At 33.3% G+C, this 13569-nt stretch overlaps 1 protein-coding gene across 5 annotated transcripts in view; it reads right to left on the reverse strand.

Annotated features, from left to right (window-relative positions):
- Window positions 1-1071: 1071 nt before the first annotated feature.
- LOC134530757 (RNA-binding protein Musashi homolog Rbp6) overlaps window positions 1072-13569 on the reverse strand; it is a 1338028-nt gene continuing 1325530 nt past the window's right edge. For all 5 annotated transcript variants that reach the window (XM_063365896.1, XM_063365898.1, XM_063365899.1 and 2 more), the window contains 2 exons: window positions 13277-13343; window positions 1072-6974 (listed from right to left, as the gene is read on the reverse strand). In XM_063365896.1, the coding sequence (XP_063221966.1) occupies window positions 13302-13343 (42 nt within the window). In that variant the 3' untranslated portion in view covers window positions 1072-6974; window positions 13277-13301. The remainder of the gene's footprint in view (window positions 6975-13276; window positions 13344-13569) is intronic.

The following is a 13569-nucleotide window of genomic DNA, read 5'->3' on the forward strand; positions in this document are numbered from 1 at the left end:
ACACAAACATTAGTGTGAACAACACATTAAATCACATACAGACATTTTGTTAGCTAAACTGGATAATATATTTATATCATGTATAATAACACAATACTTTGACTGCATGCCTACATTAGGAAGACATGCCCATACACTTGGGACATCAGACAATATTAGTGAGTTAACGTATCGTGTGTGTTTAAACTGTTATTCCCTCGTTTTCGTGAGACAGGTAATGTACGTTGCCAAACGCCGTTCCCTTGTTGTTAGCGTTGATTTTTTAAACTCTAAACAGAACAAGTTAATAATTAAATTTTCCTATTGATTTTCGAAATTTAATTTAACCTCTGAAAAGCTTCGTCACCTGAAATTATTCATATTTCATGATTTTATATAACAAGCAAGAACAAAAATATAATTAAAGAAGAATTTTTTTAGTGAATCTAGAAGATTTTATGAGCCGTATCTATCGGATGACAAAAAAATCCTCTACCATTAACACATTTATGCGCACTTTAGGAAGAGGAAAATGTAAAATTTAAACTTGTTTACACTCGTAAGGAAAATCAGATTTAAACCAAGAATATGATAAAATATTGCTTAGGCTAGAAACAGCTTTAGTAACATACATGAAAAATATTGATTTATTTTTTAGAATGTAAAGATGCGAAGGTAAAATGTTCAGTATCTATTACGATCTTTTATTATTTGAAATTACAAGAAAAAAGTAACAGTTTTACTTGAAACTATTGAGTAAACTGTATCTTATTTTGTGTCGATACTTTCTATACAAATGCTATTGCACAAACTCCTTTCTCATCGAACGATCTAATAAACATAACTTCCGCGTACTTACGCCTGTTTTCAGACATTGCTCGGAGAAGGAGCTGCCAAAAGACTAGAAGTAACTTTCATATTGCCTGTTATTGTGAATTAACACGACAACGCTTTTATGAGACACCACTCCCGGCTCCACTTGAATTACAGATGGATATCCACACAGTCCAGGTGACACTGTGGCGCCGACACAGTGAAGATCCCTCCCTACATTAGGAAAACATTTTTTTTTCTAAAAAAATAATTAAATACATTTGTTTACTGTTCCTAAAGCGCACTCCCATCTGCAGATGCGTTAGTACACGTGTCTTTTCGTAAAGGAAAGATTCAAGTATCCGTTTAAGAAGTTTAAATAGAAAACTGACATAACATCGTCCTCTTTTGATGCACATTTTGGAGTATGTTCAATGTTTAACATTTTTTATGAGATAATTAAAATATTCTTTTACTGTGCAATGGGTCATGCTTATTTTTTAAACCACAAAAATAAAATAAAGTTCAGCATTTCAACCAGGAATTGTTTCTGACCATATTGGCTGACCTCGCAATTCTGCCGAAAGGTTTACGCCTCTGCTTATCGTATCACTTTTTTGTTTTTGTTTTACTGGTATTAGTAGAACACCTAATACAATACGATAATCATCCCCTTCGTTCATTACACAGATAGACGTCTGGAGCCTTTCTCCGTCGATCTCCCTTAACCTACAGTATTTCGTGTCGTAATCAATCATCAACATCGGCTGCTAGGGTGACCATATGTGTTGTTCGGCCATTGTGTCCCTGTAATTGCGTGTTTGTCAAAGAATTAAATTTTTTTTTTCTGCACAACGGGACACGCAAATTGAAAAAAAAAAACAACACTAACACATATTTCGATTTAAAAAAAATGTAGCATAGAATCTGCAGGTTTCCGTGACCACTGTTCAAGCGCTCGGTTGTCGGCAAACCCTGCTCACGTTAACGAAGACAAGTTCGTGTGCTTGTGGATGGCGTTGCGGCGCGGCGAGGTCCTCTAACATCGACAACAGCGTCAAGGGCGAGGGACTTATTTTGCCCCCTCAGCCCAGTTGCAGGGGAGGGCGGTCGTCCACTCGCCCTGTCCGCCTCGAACAATAACCGCGAATTTCTATCCCCCCACCACCCCGCCACAAACTCGAGTTGGCCGTAAGCTACGTGGCGCAAACATCATTTGCCACAGCTTTATACTGTTCATCAAGAGGAATTAGCATTTGGCAACGTAAAAGTCACTTACTTGTTAATGTATGTGCATCTAGCAAAGTATAGTTTATAGCTTCTTCAAGATTTCCTCGCGTGTAGTCCATAGACCACTTGGTATTCACAGCGTTCTTAGTGCTAGTGTCAATTGACAGCAACACATCTCGTGTCAAATTACTAGGAATTAAAAAAAAAAAGAATGAATGATTCTACGATGGACTTATGATATATTGCTTTTTTTGCTTTGCATTAAAAATTTGTTTGGCATGATATTGGTTGTACTAATAAAAACACACATAAAGTTAAGTTAAACTAAACAAAACTGTTGATAAAGAGAAAAGATCATATATACAAAATAATCCACATTTAAAATAAGCAAATGCTACACAAAGCTATTTTCTGGATTTTTTTTTTTGTTATTCTGAACCAATGGACAAATCAAAAAAATTAAAAGACAAATAAACATCTACACAGTTAACATAAAATTTCAACCCTGTCATTTTCAATACTAAATGTCGCTCAAACTTTTCTGCGCGTATCATCACAAATAATGTCGGCTTATAATAGCAAATCTGCTATGCATTGCATACCGGTAGCAATGCTAGAAACAGTTGACAGTCTCGGCAACTAAATAACAAATAACTTTTCTAAGTCGTACGAAACTAAGTCATAACAAGTTAAAATCATAACTAAAACATTCTAAATATAATAATTGTGTCAGGATACGTTATTTCCGTTTACTATCACGGTTTTAGATTCTATTAAGCATATCAGACTTTTATTACAACGGGAGAGAACTGTAAGCTAAGACCTCCAGAGCAATTATCACTGTACATGTAATAAATACTGTGATTCTAAATCCTAACTTTAAACAATTAAGTCTAACACAATCAAAACAAAACTGATGTAAAAGAAATAAAAAATCGAATTTTTTTTATACCCAGATCTGTTGGCGTATAACTTTTTACACGTAAAAATACACATTATAAACGTTTACTCTGTAAACATAGTCGAAAAATTGATTTCATTTACATAATACTTAAAAGAAATGCAATACTTTTATTATATAACATACTGGGTACTGCTAAATACGACTACTGATATTAAAAAGATAAAGGTAAAAATCATTACTAAGACTTTATACAATCTTAGAATATAAACAATTTTTAACTACTCTGGATAATTAATTTCATAGGAGACTTTATTAAATTATAAGGATACATAATTTTCTATTATATAATTTAAAGTTAAAATATTTACGTAAATTTTATTTTTAGCTACCGATTCGCTTTCTGCTAAAAAAAACTGTACGCGCGTCAGCGTATCATTTTCTACCAATTAATTTTCTGAATCTAAATCATTAACACTAAGAAGTCGAACAAAATACACGTATATACGATGAACTTTGTACTGTAATAAATATTTCCATATTTTTCCTTTCTCAGTGACGAAGGTTAAGGAGTTAATTGTGTTTCACGAAACTGCATTAGTAAAACGCAGACAAATGAATAAAGGAACACAAGACGCTTTCACACATAAACATGTCGAAGATGGGCAACACTCAAGAAAAATAAGAACTGTTACGCAAAACAATCCAATATAATTTATAGGGAGCTAAAAAATTAATGAACTGGAACACAAACTGAAAATGTCAACGCAGTTTTCAATTATTTAATCCATATACTAAAATTGATGCTAAAATTTTCCAATTCTTTGCTACTTCTAATGTCAGTCAAAACGGTTATCAAAACCCCTCCAGATTCCAGTCAATATCGGCACAAAGAATCTTGCGCAAGTTTTTACGTAACATTGCTTTAATCATTCATTTAATTTAAAATGTAATATTGCTGACAGTTGGATCAGAGTTTTTGAACACAAGATACTTGAAATAAACTTAAAAATTTGTTATTTACTGTGTTCTTTTTACATTTATATACAATTTAAGAAAGATCCAAAAAATAACCATGTACACTGAAAATAACCTCACCCATATCAAATCCCAATATAGCATTGCATAAGTAGTATGCCTTAAGGTGGCAATTGAGAGAAATATTAAAATGAGAAAAAATTATACAACATAACAATTAAAGAAACAAAAACACTACGAGATGAAGCCAACCCTCATTCTCAAAGGCGCGCGAGATGTTCGCTCGCATACCCACGTGTTTGCGTTCACCTAGACTACTAAAGCTACACAAATAACTACTTTACCAATACATCTAATTATAATTATGAAACTACAACCACTACAGCTACTACTACTATGAATTTTTCTTCCATCGTTCACATTCACTTTTTGTGTTCATGTAATATTAATGTACATACAGCATCATTTGTTCACGCCTTCGTTAAAATTGCTATTGAAAGTTCTCTTTTTTTTTTTACTTTAGTTGTGTTATTCTTCCGCTAGGCATGGGTGCTTGATTTTCTAATGAAGGGTTTCCAATAGCAACATCAATGGCTAGTATTTACAGAAACTGAAAAAATTCTAAAAAAGAAAATGGACTGAATTGGACGTACATTCATATGGTGGATGTAAGTATCATTTCTTTAATTTTACCATTTAATAGAAGTAGTAAAATACATATTTAAAGGTGGGAAACCTTGTGATTTGCTTCTAAAAACAAAATGAAAATATAAAATTGATTTATTTGAAAATACTAAAATAAACATTGGAATAAAACAAAATGTAAAATACAACTTAAGAACTTATTGTTGACGTTTTATGTGAAGTCACTGAGAAAAATAAATCTCTTCACGTCCCTATTATACAAACAGCATGCCACTATTGAACTAGTTATCTGTTAACTAAGCACAGAGCAACTAATGACTTTTTCACATGTTAACAACTGTCTTTTCATCTTTTCAACAAGAGATTTAGGCCTATTAACTGCCGTTGTCACATGGAAGAGAGATGACAACTTTTTTTTAAATTTATAACAACAAATCTTTAATGGTCTTAAAAACCAACAAATTTTCAGAACAGAATAACAGAATATCTTGATCAACAAGAAACATACTAAATTTTTTTGTCATATTTATACACATATAAAACAGGTATATCATAATCAAAGCTTACTATTTAAAGTCGAAAACTCATTTCTCTCAAACCTAATACATTTTACACTCGACAGATCTAAAGGTCTGCGGAGATATATTACTGAAACTAAGTAATGCCAGTGCTAATCGGACAAAAGATATATTCTGTTGTGGCTTATCATCCAAGGTATTAATGGGCGGGCAGTAGGCGAAACGCTCTCCAAGTACCCATGCACCACGTTGGTCCATAATTTACAAAAAATAGTAATTTACAATTTTTAAAATATGAACATCATGTAACATCACCTTTGTAACATGTTTCATTTACCCTGTAACCTAGATGAGACGTGATCAATAAAGGAGACTTTTTTTTTTACCATGACCCGATGTACGTTGTAACGTAGAGGTAAAATAATCAATAAGATTTCGAATGTTTACTTATTTTTACAATTCATATGCAATGCCATTTAATGCCAAGGCGAAAAAGGCATGAAATGTGAAAATCATGTATTTTTAATCAAATAAGAGTCGACGAGCAACTGTTTTGTAAACTAATAGTGATAATCAACACTAGCATGCTTCGCGTTCAACAGTAGGAGATCCAGAATTGCCACGGTCAAAAAGTGTTTTTGACGATCATTCACACTGTTATTCACTCTTAGTATTTCATGTCTGGTTGCATATAACTAATTATAGACAAGTCATAATATTTTGTAAGACATGTATACAGGTTATTTCATTGATAAGATTATATAATGGCTTTCCATGAATACACACACAATGTTTTTTTTTATTTCACTGAGTGAATAGGTAGTTATAATAAAATGTGTGATTATCATTTTTATAAATACTTTTTTTAAACTTATTACAGCTTTCACATGATTTCAAAGTACAAACTTCCAGAATATTTCCGTATCTTACACACATACTTGTATTTGGACTAACATCAACTTATATAATCATTTTCCACCATACCTCTTACGATTCATGAAACTATCATGTGACTACGTGGTGCGTAGTTTATAATAATATTCATTATATGTGTGTGTGAAATTGCTTAGTGTGGGGTTAAAATAGGGTGAGAGTGAATCTTTGAAGCATGTGGATTTAACACTGGTACAATTATCACAACATACTTGTACATAATTAGATTACAACAACGGCCCAACAATGATTGTTACAACTCTCAATTTTTTTTCAGCACTTGACATTGGGCTGGCTCACACTACTGTCTTCTTTCTTAAACAAAACTAGCTCGACGCATCTCGATGAGTCGTCGGGTCGGTTAGAGAGGAACATCAAATCACAGAGGTAAATAAACCAAGTGTTTCTTCTTATCGTCCTGGCTCAGAGGAATGATTTTTCAAACCAAATAAACGATGCTGAGGAAAATTACAGGTGTTTCATACATATATACTTTTTTATGCCAGGTTTGTTTGTATTATTCTTTGAAAAAATATGCATGCATATAAAAGTAAAGCACCAGTTACTTCACGGAAATATTGGACACAAAAACTATTATTTTCTCAAAAAGAAAAATAACATTTCACAACAGACAGTTACTCTTCTTCAATCTTCTATCTTTCTTCTGTTGTCCTCACTTGCGAACAGACATTTTCAACACTTATTTCTTTGTATATGTGTATTCTTGTCCTATATAGTTTATCATAAAATGTTAATCATACATAATATATATTTACGATCGAATGACTGTGCTGACGATCAAATTATTATTTTGTTATTCTTTGTGGGTATGTACTTGAGAGTTTGAAGTGTTGATCAATCACGCGGAACACCAAGGGAAGAAGATTGAAGCCTTTTTTTGGGGACAACACAACAGTTAGATGAGGCTTCGTTCCATGCTTCTATCCCCCACAAAGGCGCGCCACAATGATTCTGACCTGGCCAAAAAAAAATATAATAATAATAAGGCAGATTATATTAACGTTTCAACCACGTAAAAACTTAACTTAAAAATAATTTCAAAAGAGGTATTTTTAACAAAAAAAGTGTCACCACAGTGTTCAGAAAACATTTTTTTTTTACAACGTCAATGTTATTTCTAGCAGATACCATGTTCCCACTATCACAAGACATCACAGATCAAACGAAAATAACACAGTTATCAATCACTGACAGCGTTATTCACCATCTCTAGGGCAAATATTTTCGTAAAGATTTACATGTTCACACACTTATCGGAAAATTGAAACACGTTAATAATTTTACCATGAACGAGTCTTAGACATAGCGTTAAAGTAATTTGGGAGTTTTTACAATTAAAATATTTTCCGAATGGTAGAGTAAAAAAAATTCTAGGATTGGACATGTTATATAACACGCCTTACGCGTGGGCAAAAGCAGCTTGTATGTTACAGATTTACTCGTCGTATTTAACAAGGTTGGAAATTATAAAACATAATATGCAGTGACAAAAAACTCAACCGACACTTCTAAATGGCAATCTTCTGCCAAGGCATGTCCTACACCCCACGATAAGACTTATCTATGTTGCCAGGCTTCCTCAGTATTTTCGTGCTTGAACACGCTAGTGTCAGTTAAAACGATGATTCAACTTGAACATTCATACCGATGTCAGTCTCTATGATTAAATGAACACCGGTCTTTCTATGCTCTTCTCACCATGCTGCTACCACGGTCATACAGAGAGGTCTGGCAACTTCCTATATTTTGCCATGGCGTGTCTCGTCGGCTTAGTTAAGCTCGCGGTGGCCTGAGAACTAACGACGCTGTTAGTATTTCAGCCGATTATTAACACTGTGTTAAATGGAAGTTAAGTAATATAGCATAATAGCTAATTCCATCTCAAATTTTTAATTTTTTTTTCCAGATTATATATTTTTTTATTTGTTTGGGTGCTTGGTAAGCATCTAATCCGCACCAATGCCTTCAAACTTCTCCGATCTGTAATTTAACTTGAAGTGGTGAGAGAGAATGCCTCGCTCTTGTATTGCAACTGATTGTAATGAAGATGGATGAAAATTGACATGTTCCTGCTGAAACTTAAAATTTAGAACTCATACAAGATAATAAATGTGTTAGTTTTTTTAGGGTGGGGGTGGGGGGTTGTTCATTATTGTTATTATTAAATCTATGTTACGATTCTTCTATATTCTTCTATAACTCCTTTGTAAAGTAATCAACACATGTGTAAGTTTTCCTTACAAGCTACACGGGTGAAATTTTGCAGGAACCGTACGTGAAAGTGAAAAATAGTTTATGTTCTTAAAAATTTTCTTTAAATTCTTAAATAATCATGTAACGTCTGAAAATAAATTTTAATTTGATAATCACGTGATTAGCATTTATTCAAAGAAAGATAATACATACCATTAATTATACCTAATTCTTAAAAGTTTTATTAAATATAAACGAGGCTGTTGAATGCAAACGCTAATATTAAGAGGAGTATATGTTGGCCTTTCGGTTATGACAAAACAAAACGAACTTCTGCTTACTTATATCAAAGAGAATTACCGGATCTCAGAATTTACATTTCAAAAAATTACACCTGCTTGAAGTTTGAAATGTATAAAAAAACGAATATTATTGCTTTAAATACGCGATTAACATTTAAAACATGCTTTCTTATGGAAGATCCCAGTGTGTTTGGGATCCGCATTCTCAAAACTCCTTTTTTTAACTGACAATTGCGGCAAAGTAACCCCTACAAATCTTCCAAATAAATAAAAAATCCTAAACTGTAACCAAAGTTTTTAAACGAAAAAGATTTTTAAAAATACGCCCGCTTCTAAACGAAACTCCCATTGAACACACTGTTAATGATGGGTTTAACTACTACTAGCGCCGTTAGTTCGCAGGCAGCCGCGAGCTTCACTGAGCCGACGGAGAATGAAGTTAGCTGCCATGTCTGTCTATATGGCCGTGGCTGGCTGCTACTGCAGGAATCAAGCACTTCTGTTTCCGAATAAATTATAAAAGTATCAATTACTAAATGATATATAAAAAGTGCATCTTAAGCATGTCAGCCGTTTTTCGTTTATCACTCGGTACTTGCAGAATCCCCGATGCAGCCTCCCGTGAATGCAATGAGCCGCTCGAATCCTCGCTTGCCTTTCAGGGCGTGTGTCCCGTCACAAGTCATTGTTCTGTATTTACGTTTCACACGGTTAAACTTGCCGACTTTTTCAGTGGCTCAACTTTAGCAAAAAAATAAAAAAAAAAATAAAGAAGTACATACATCTCATACTTTTCTCATAATTAGTTGACAAAGTTGCATTTTTAACGTTTTTGTGCAGTATGGATAAGGAGAATACAATGGAATATATAACCGGAACTTTAAAGGTTTAAAGTCCATTTTACTGGCTGCTATGTTAAATTGTTTAATAAAATATTTAATTTTACCTGGCCTTTTAAAATAATCAGAATTTTTGTGAATTTAAAAGGCTAGATACAATTAAATCAATTTTTATGAAAGAATTTTAAACCACACCACCAGCTAACAGCACTGTCTTAAACCCAATTTTTTTTAGTTATTTATTCCATTTGGTTTTCCTTATCCATACTGCACAAAAAGGTTAAACATTCAACTTTGTTAGCTAATTATGCAAAAAGAATGCACTATATGTATTTAATTTAGTTGAAGTTTGGCCAATCAAAAAGTCTACAAGTTTAACCATTTTAAACGTAAAAATAAAATAATGACCTGGAACGGAACATACACCCTTAAGTAGAAATGTGACGATAGTCGGTAGTTGAAACAGCCAACTGCTGTTCAGTTTTTCTGTGTATTTATTACTTTATTTATTTATTTGTTATTTATTTATTTATTTGTAATTGTAACATGCCAACTAACAGGACAAAGCCTTTAATGGTTGGCACTCTAATGTAATCTAATTACTGCTTGGAAATACATCGCGAAGAGGTAAACATAAACAAATAACTGCCGACAACATATTCCTTTTTTATACACCAGATTGAGTTAACGAAATAATTCGAAAATCCTTTCAAGAATAATTTCTTAATTAATGCTACCTTTGTATTAAATGATTATTTGTTTAAGGCTACAGCAGTAAAAGAAGTATCGTTAACTATTTGGCGACAGCATTAGCGTAGTTAAGACTGCGCATAAAGCATACCTAGTGTTTTACATTTACTGTGTATTATGTTTAGGTACAAGGAATTGCATTAATCATATCGTTAAGTTATATTATTGGTAACGGTAAAGATTAATAGTCAGATGCCCAAACACACTAAATCAGTATAAGTTTACTTATTCACATTCAAAAGCAACTATTGATATGAAAAATTATCTCAAGATCGATTATCCCATAGATTCCAACCATGTATGCATTTTTTACTAACCAAAATCCTTATTTAATGTATTTTTTTTTGCCACTCAAAAATTATAAAAAATAATCAGAGAAAAAAGTAAATTTACGATTTCAAGAAATTTTTACACTGGAGGATTTAACTCATACTTCTGAATTAATTATTTGTTGACAATACAGTTGCATTCTTATCTTCTAAACAAACTGAAACTAGTACAAATCCAACCAATTAAGAGGATTTTCAGAAAGATCCCACCACACTTTTAAATATTAAACGTCGTGACACAAAACCTGCATTGTAAGGATAAAAACTAGTATTTCCATTAATAATTCGAAATATACTTAAATCAACCACAAATGTTCAATTATTTTGTGATGATAGTAAATTTCCAAGTCAAATTAAATTCACTTTACAATTCCAGGACATGGTAAAATATTATTAAAAAATTTTTTTGAGCACATTAAAAAAAAATCTTTGTTCGGTTTTAATCTATGATTTATTATTTATATATAATATTTTTATATATAATATTTTAAGGAAACTAATAGTCTTTACGGTGTTGAATTTCAGAAATATTAATCAAAAACCAAAACCAATGAATCAGCAGCAAAATATATTTCGTTAGTATTTAACGGGGGGGATTCAATCAGCTGATTGCAAAGCTGAAAATTTCACGAATCGGCGATGGCGGAGCGTTTATTCAAGATCCTTGTCGGAACTGTCTTGCTGCACGGAGCCGCAACGTGGCTGTTCAGCGCGAGGCAAGACGGACCAGCTGAGAGTTTCCGGAACACACCTACATCGCGGCACCATACACGGAGGATGGTACGAAAAACGGAGAGTGGAGGCGGGCTGGTGCTGATGTCCACACACCCGCTCAACTCTGCCGCTTCAAGTCCGACGTCTCCTGTGGCTGGTCCACGCGTGCAGCTCGCGTGTCCCGAGATAAACCGCACGTCTGTCGCCACGCAAGCTGGCCAAGCTGGCTGGCTGTCATTAAGGAGGAGGCCGCCTTGTTTCCCACTTGTGAAATAATATCCCGGTATGGTTTAAATCATTAATTTGGACATGCGTTATTGCTAGTTTACAGTGTATGTCACAAATAAAACCAAAAGAACGGACAAATAAAGATGAACACACAAACCCATAAAAAAAAAAAATTGGTTGTTTGTAAAGTCGGTTTACGGACGATAGTTTAACGTGACGTCATAACATAACATTGATGAAATTATTGCATACTTTTATGAATAAAATTGAATCATTTTTATTTTAATAATAAAAGAATAAATACTTGAAATTATACTAGTAATCAGATTTTTAAAATGCAAGAATAATTAACCTTTATTGCCGAAATTGTTGTAATAAGCAATGAAAACCACATTAACTTTTCACTTCACTTTATAAACAGTCGCCGAAACAGTTCACGTGTAGATGACTTGTAATAAATTTTAAAAACTGGCATTTAGCTATAAAGTTTAAATGTAATTATGAACCAGTTTTCATATAAATAAACTGTAATCAAATATATATCATCAATTATATGAATCACCATAATTTTTTAGTCAATTGTAACATAACTTATTATTACTGCACTCGCCGACAGCGTAACGGGACACAGCGTAACGAAACAATGTGCGTAACGGGACATATTTTCGTGCGTGCAGCCGGCGTTCATCGATTTATTAGACGTTGTCACGTCAAAAAGCCAAAAGACGCTATTAAATGTAGAGACAGCATAGATAATTTCGTGGTTCCAATGTGGTTGTTTGTATTTAGTGTTTTTGTTGCAACGGTATCGTCTGTGCTGTCACATTGTTCTGACTTTTTCCTTCCGCGGAATTGTGTGTGCTGTCTATACATTTAAAATTTGACATCGGATAGTTTAGATTTGTTCTCAAAGTGTTTGTGTCCTTTTTTTGTTGTCCGTTCTTCGGGTTTTCTCTTTGTCATACGCTGTAAACTAGCAATAGCGTATGTAAAAAGTAATGAACTAAATCAATCTTCCGAGTTGACAGAATCATTAAACGAAATTCCCAGGTATGACCCCACCGGGGATCGAACTAGTATCACGCGGGTTGGAGGCGAGTGATCTTACCACTCGGCTGCAGTTGGACTGCACGGATGCGAAGAATGAATACAGGATCAGAGTGCCGGCTGGCCTACGCAGAAGCCATTACTTCGTAACCAACAACTTTGGCGTCTGTCTACACCCGCGATACACGTTGGCTTGACCATTTAGCATCGCGAAGCACGTGCAATATTCAAAGCCTGAACTTTAATGACCAACACAAAGACGCGATCGTAGGCACAGCTGACTCGATTTATGTTTATCTTTGATAACGAAGCGGTTATAGTTATGCTGCTGTTTTCCTGGGTTCATTAAATTTAAAACAACCATTGTACGCAAAAAAAGGCCTGCATATACAGCGATCACCAAATAGTCACATTTTATTTAGGCTAGGCTAATAGTACCAAAAATTCAGCTTAACAAATGCAGAACATATTATTTATGGCGAGAGACAAAAACACCAAAGTTATGGTCACACTAAACTTTTCAAGTGAAATAATGAATGAGCTGAAAAGTTAAAATTACCTTTGTACAGTAAATAACCTTATTTAAATTGAAAATTAAATGTTACTGGTTTTCTAATCAAGTAATGTTTCGGAGTATGACAAAGGGATAAAATATTTCAAACTCATACATAAAAACACAATTGAGTTTGTGTCGTAATTCCAGTCAATTCAAATAAAAATACGCAAGTTTTTGTATGTAACTATCGGTCACCGTCGAAAATTGAAACACCAGGAAACCCTAAAGTATTAAACAATTCTAAATTATACAATGTACACATTAATATTAACAAAAATAATAAATTAAAAGTAAGCTCACCATGAAATAATGTTGGCATTTAGCCTCAATGATAACCATTTGTGAATGCTGCCGGAATTAAAGGACCCTGAAAAAGAGCAAATATATTAACGCTTTTCTTTTCGAAACAAATACAAAAGCACACAACTAAGGAATATTAAACTACAGAGTAAAAGTAGGCCTAATGATTATACGTTTGATATAAATAAATCAAACATAATTAGCAATTGTAAGATTACAAAAAATAATGTAATACAATTATTAAAACAAGATAAAGCACAAATCTTTTGTAGCTACGTGAAACAAATATATCA

The sequence above is a fragment of the Bacillus rossius genome, chromosome 3 (genome assembly GCF_032445375.1).
Source record: "Bacillus rossius redtenbacheri isolate Brsri chromosome 3, Brsri_v3, whole genome shotgun sequence".
Taxonomy (NCBI): Eukaryota; Metazoa; Arthropoda; class Insecta; order Phasmatodea; family Bacillidae; genus Bacillus; species Bacillus rossius.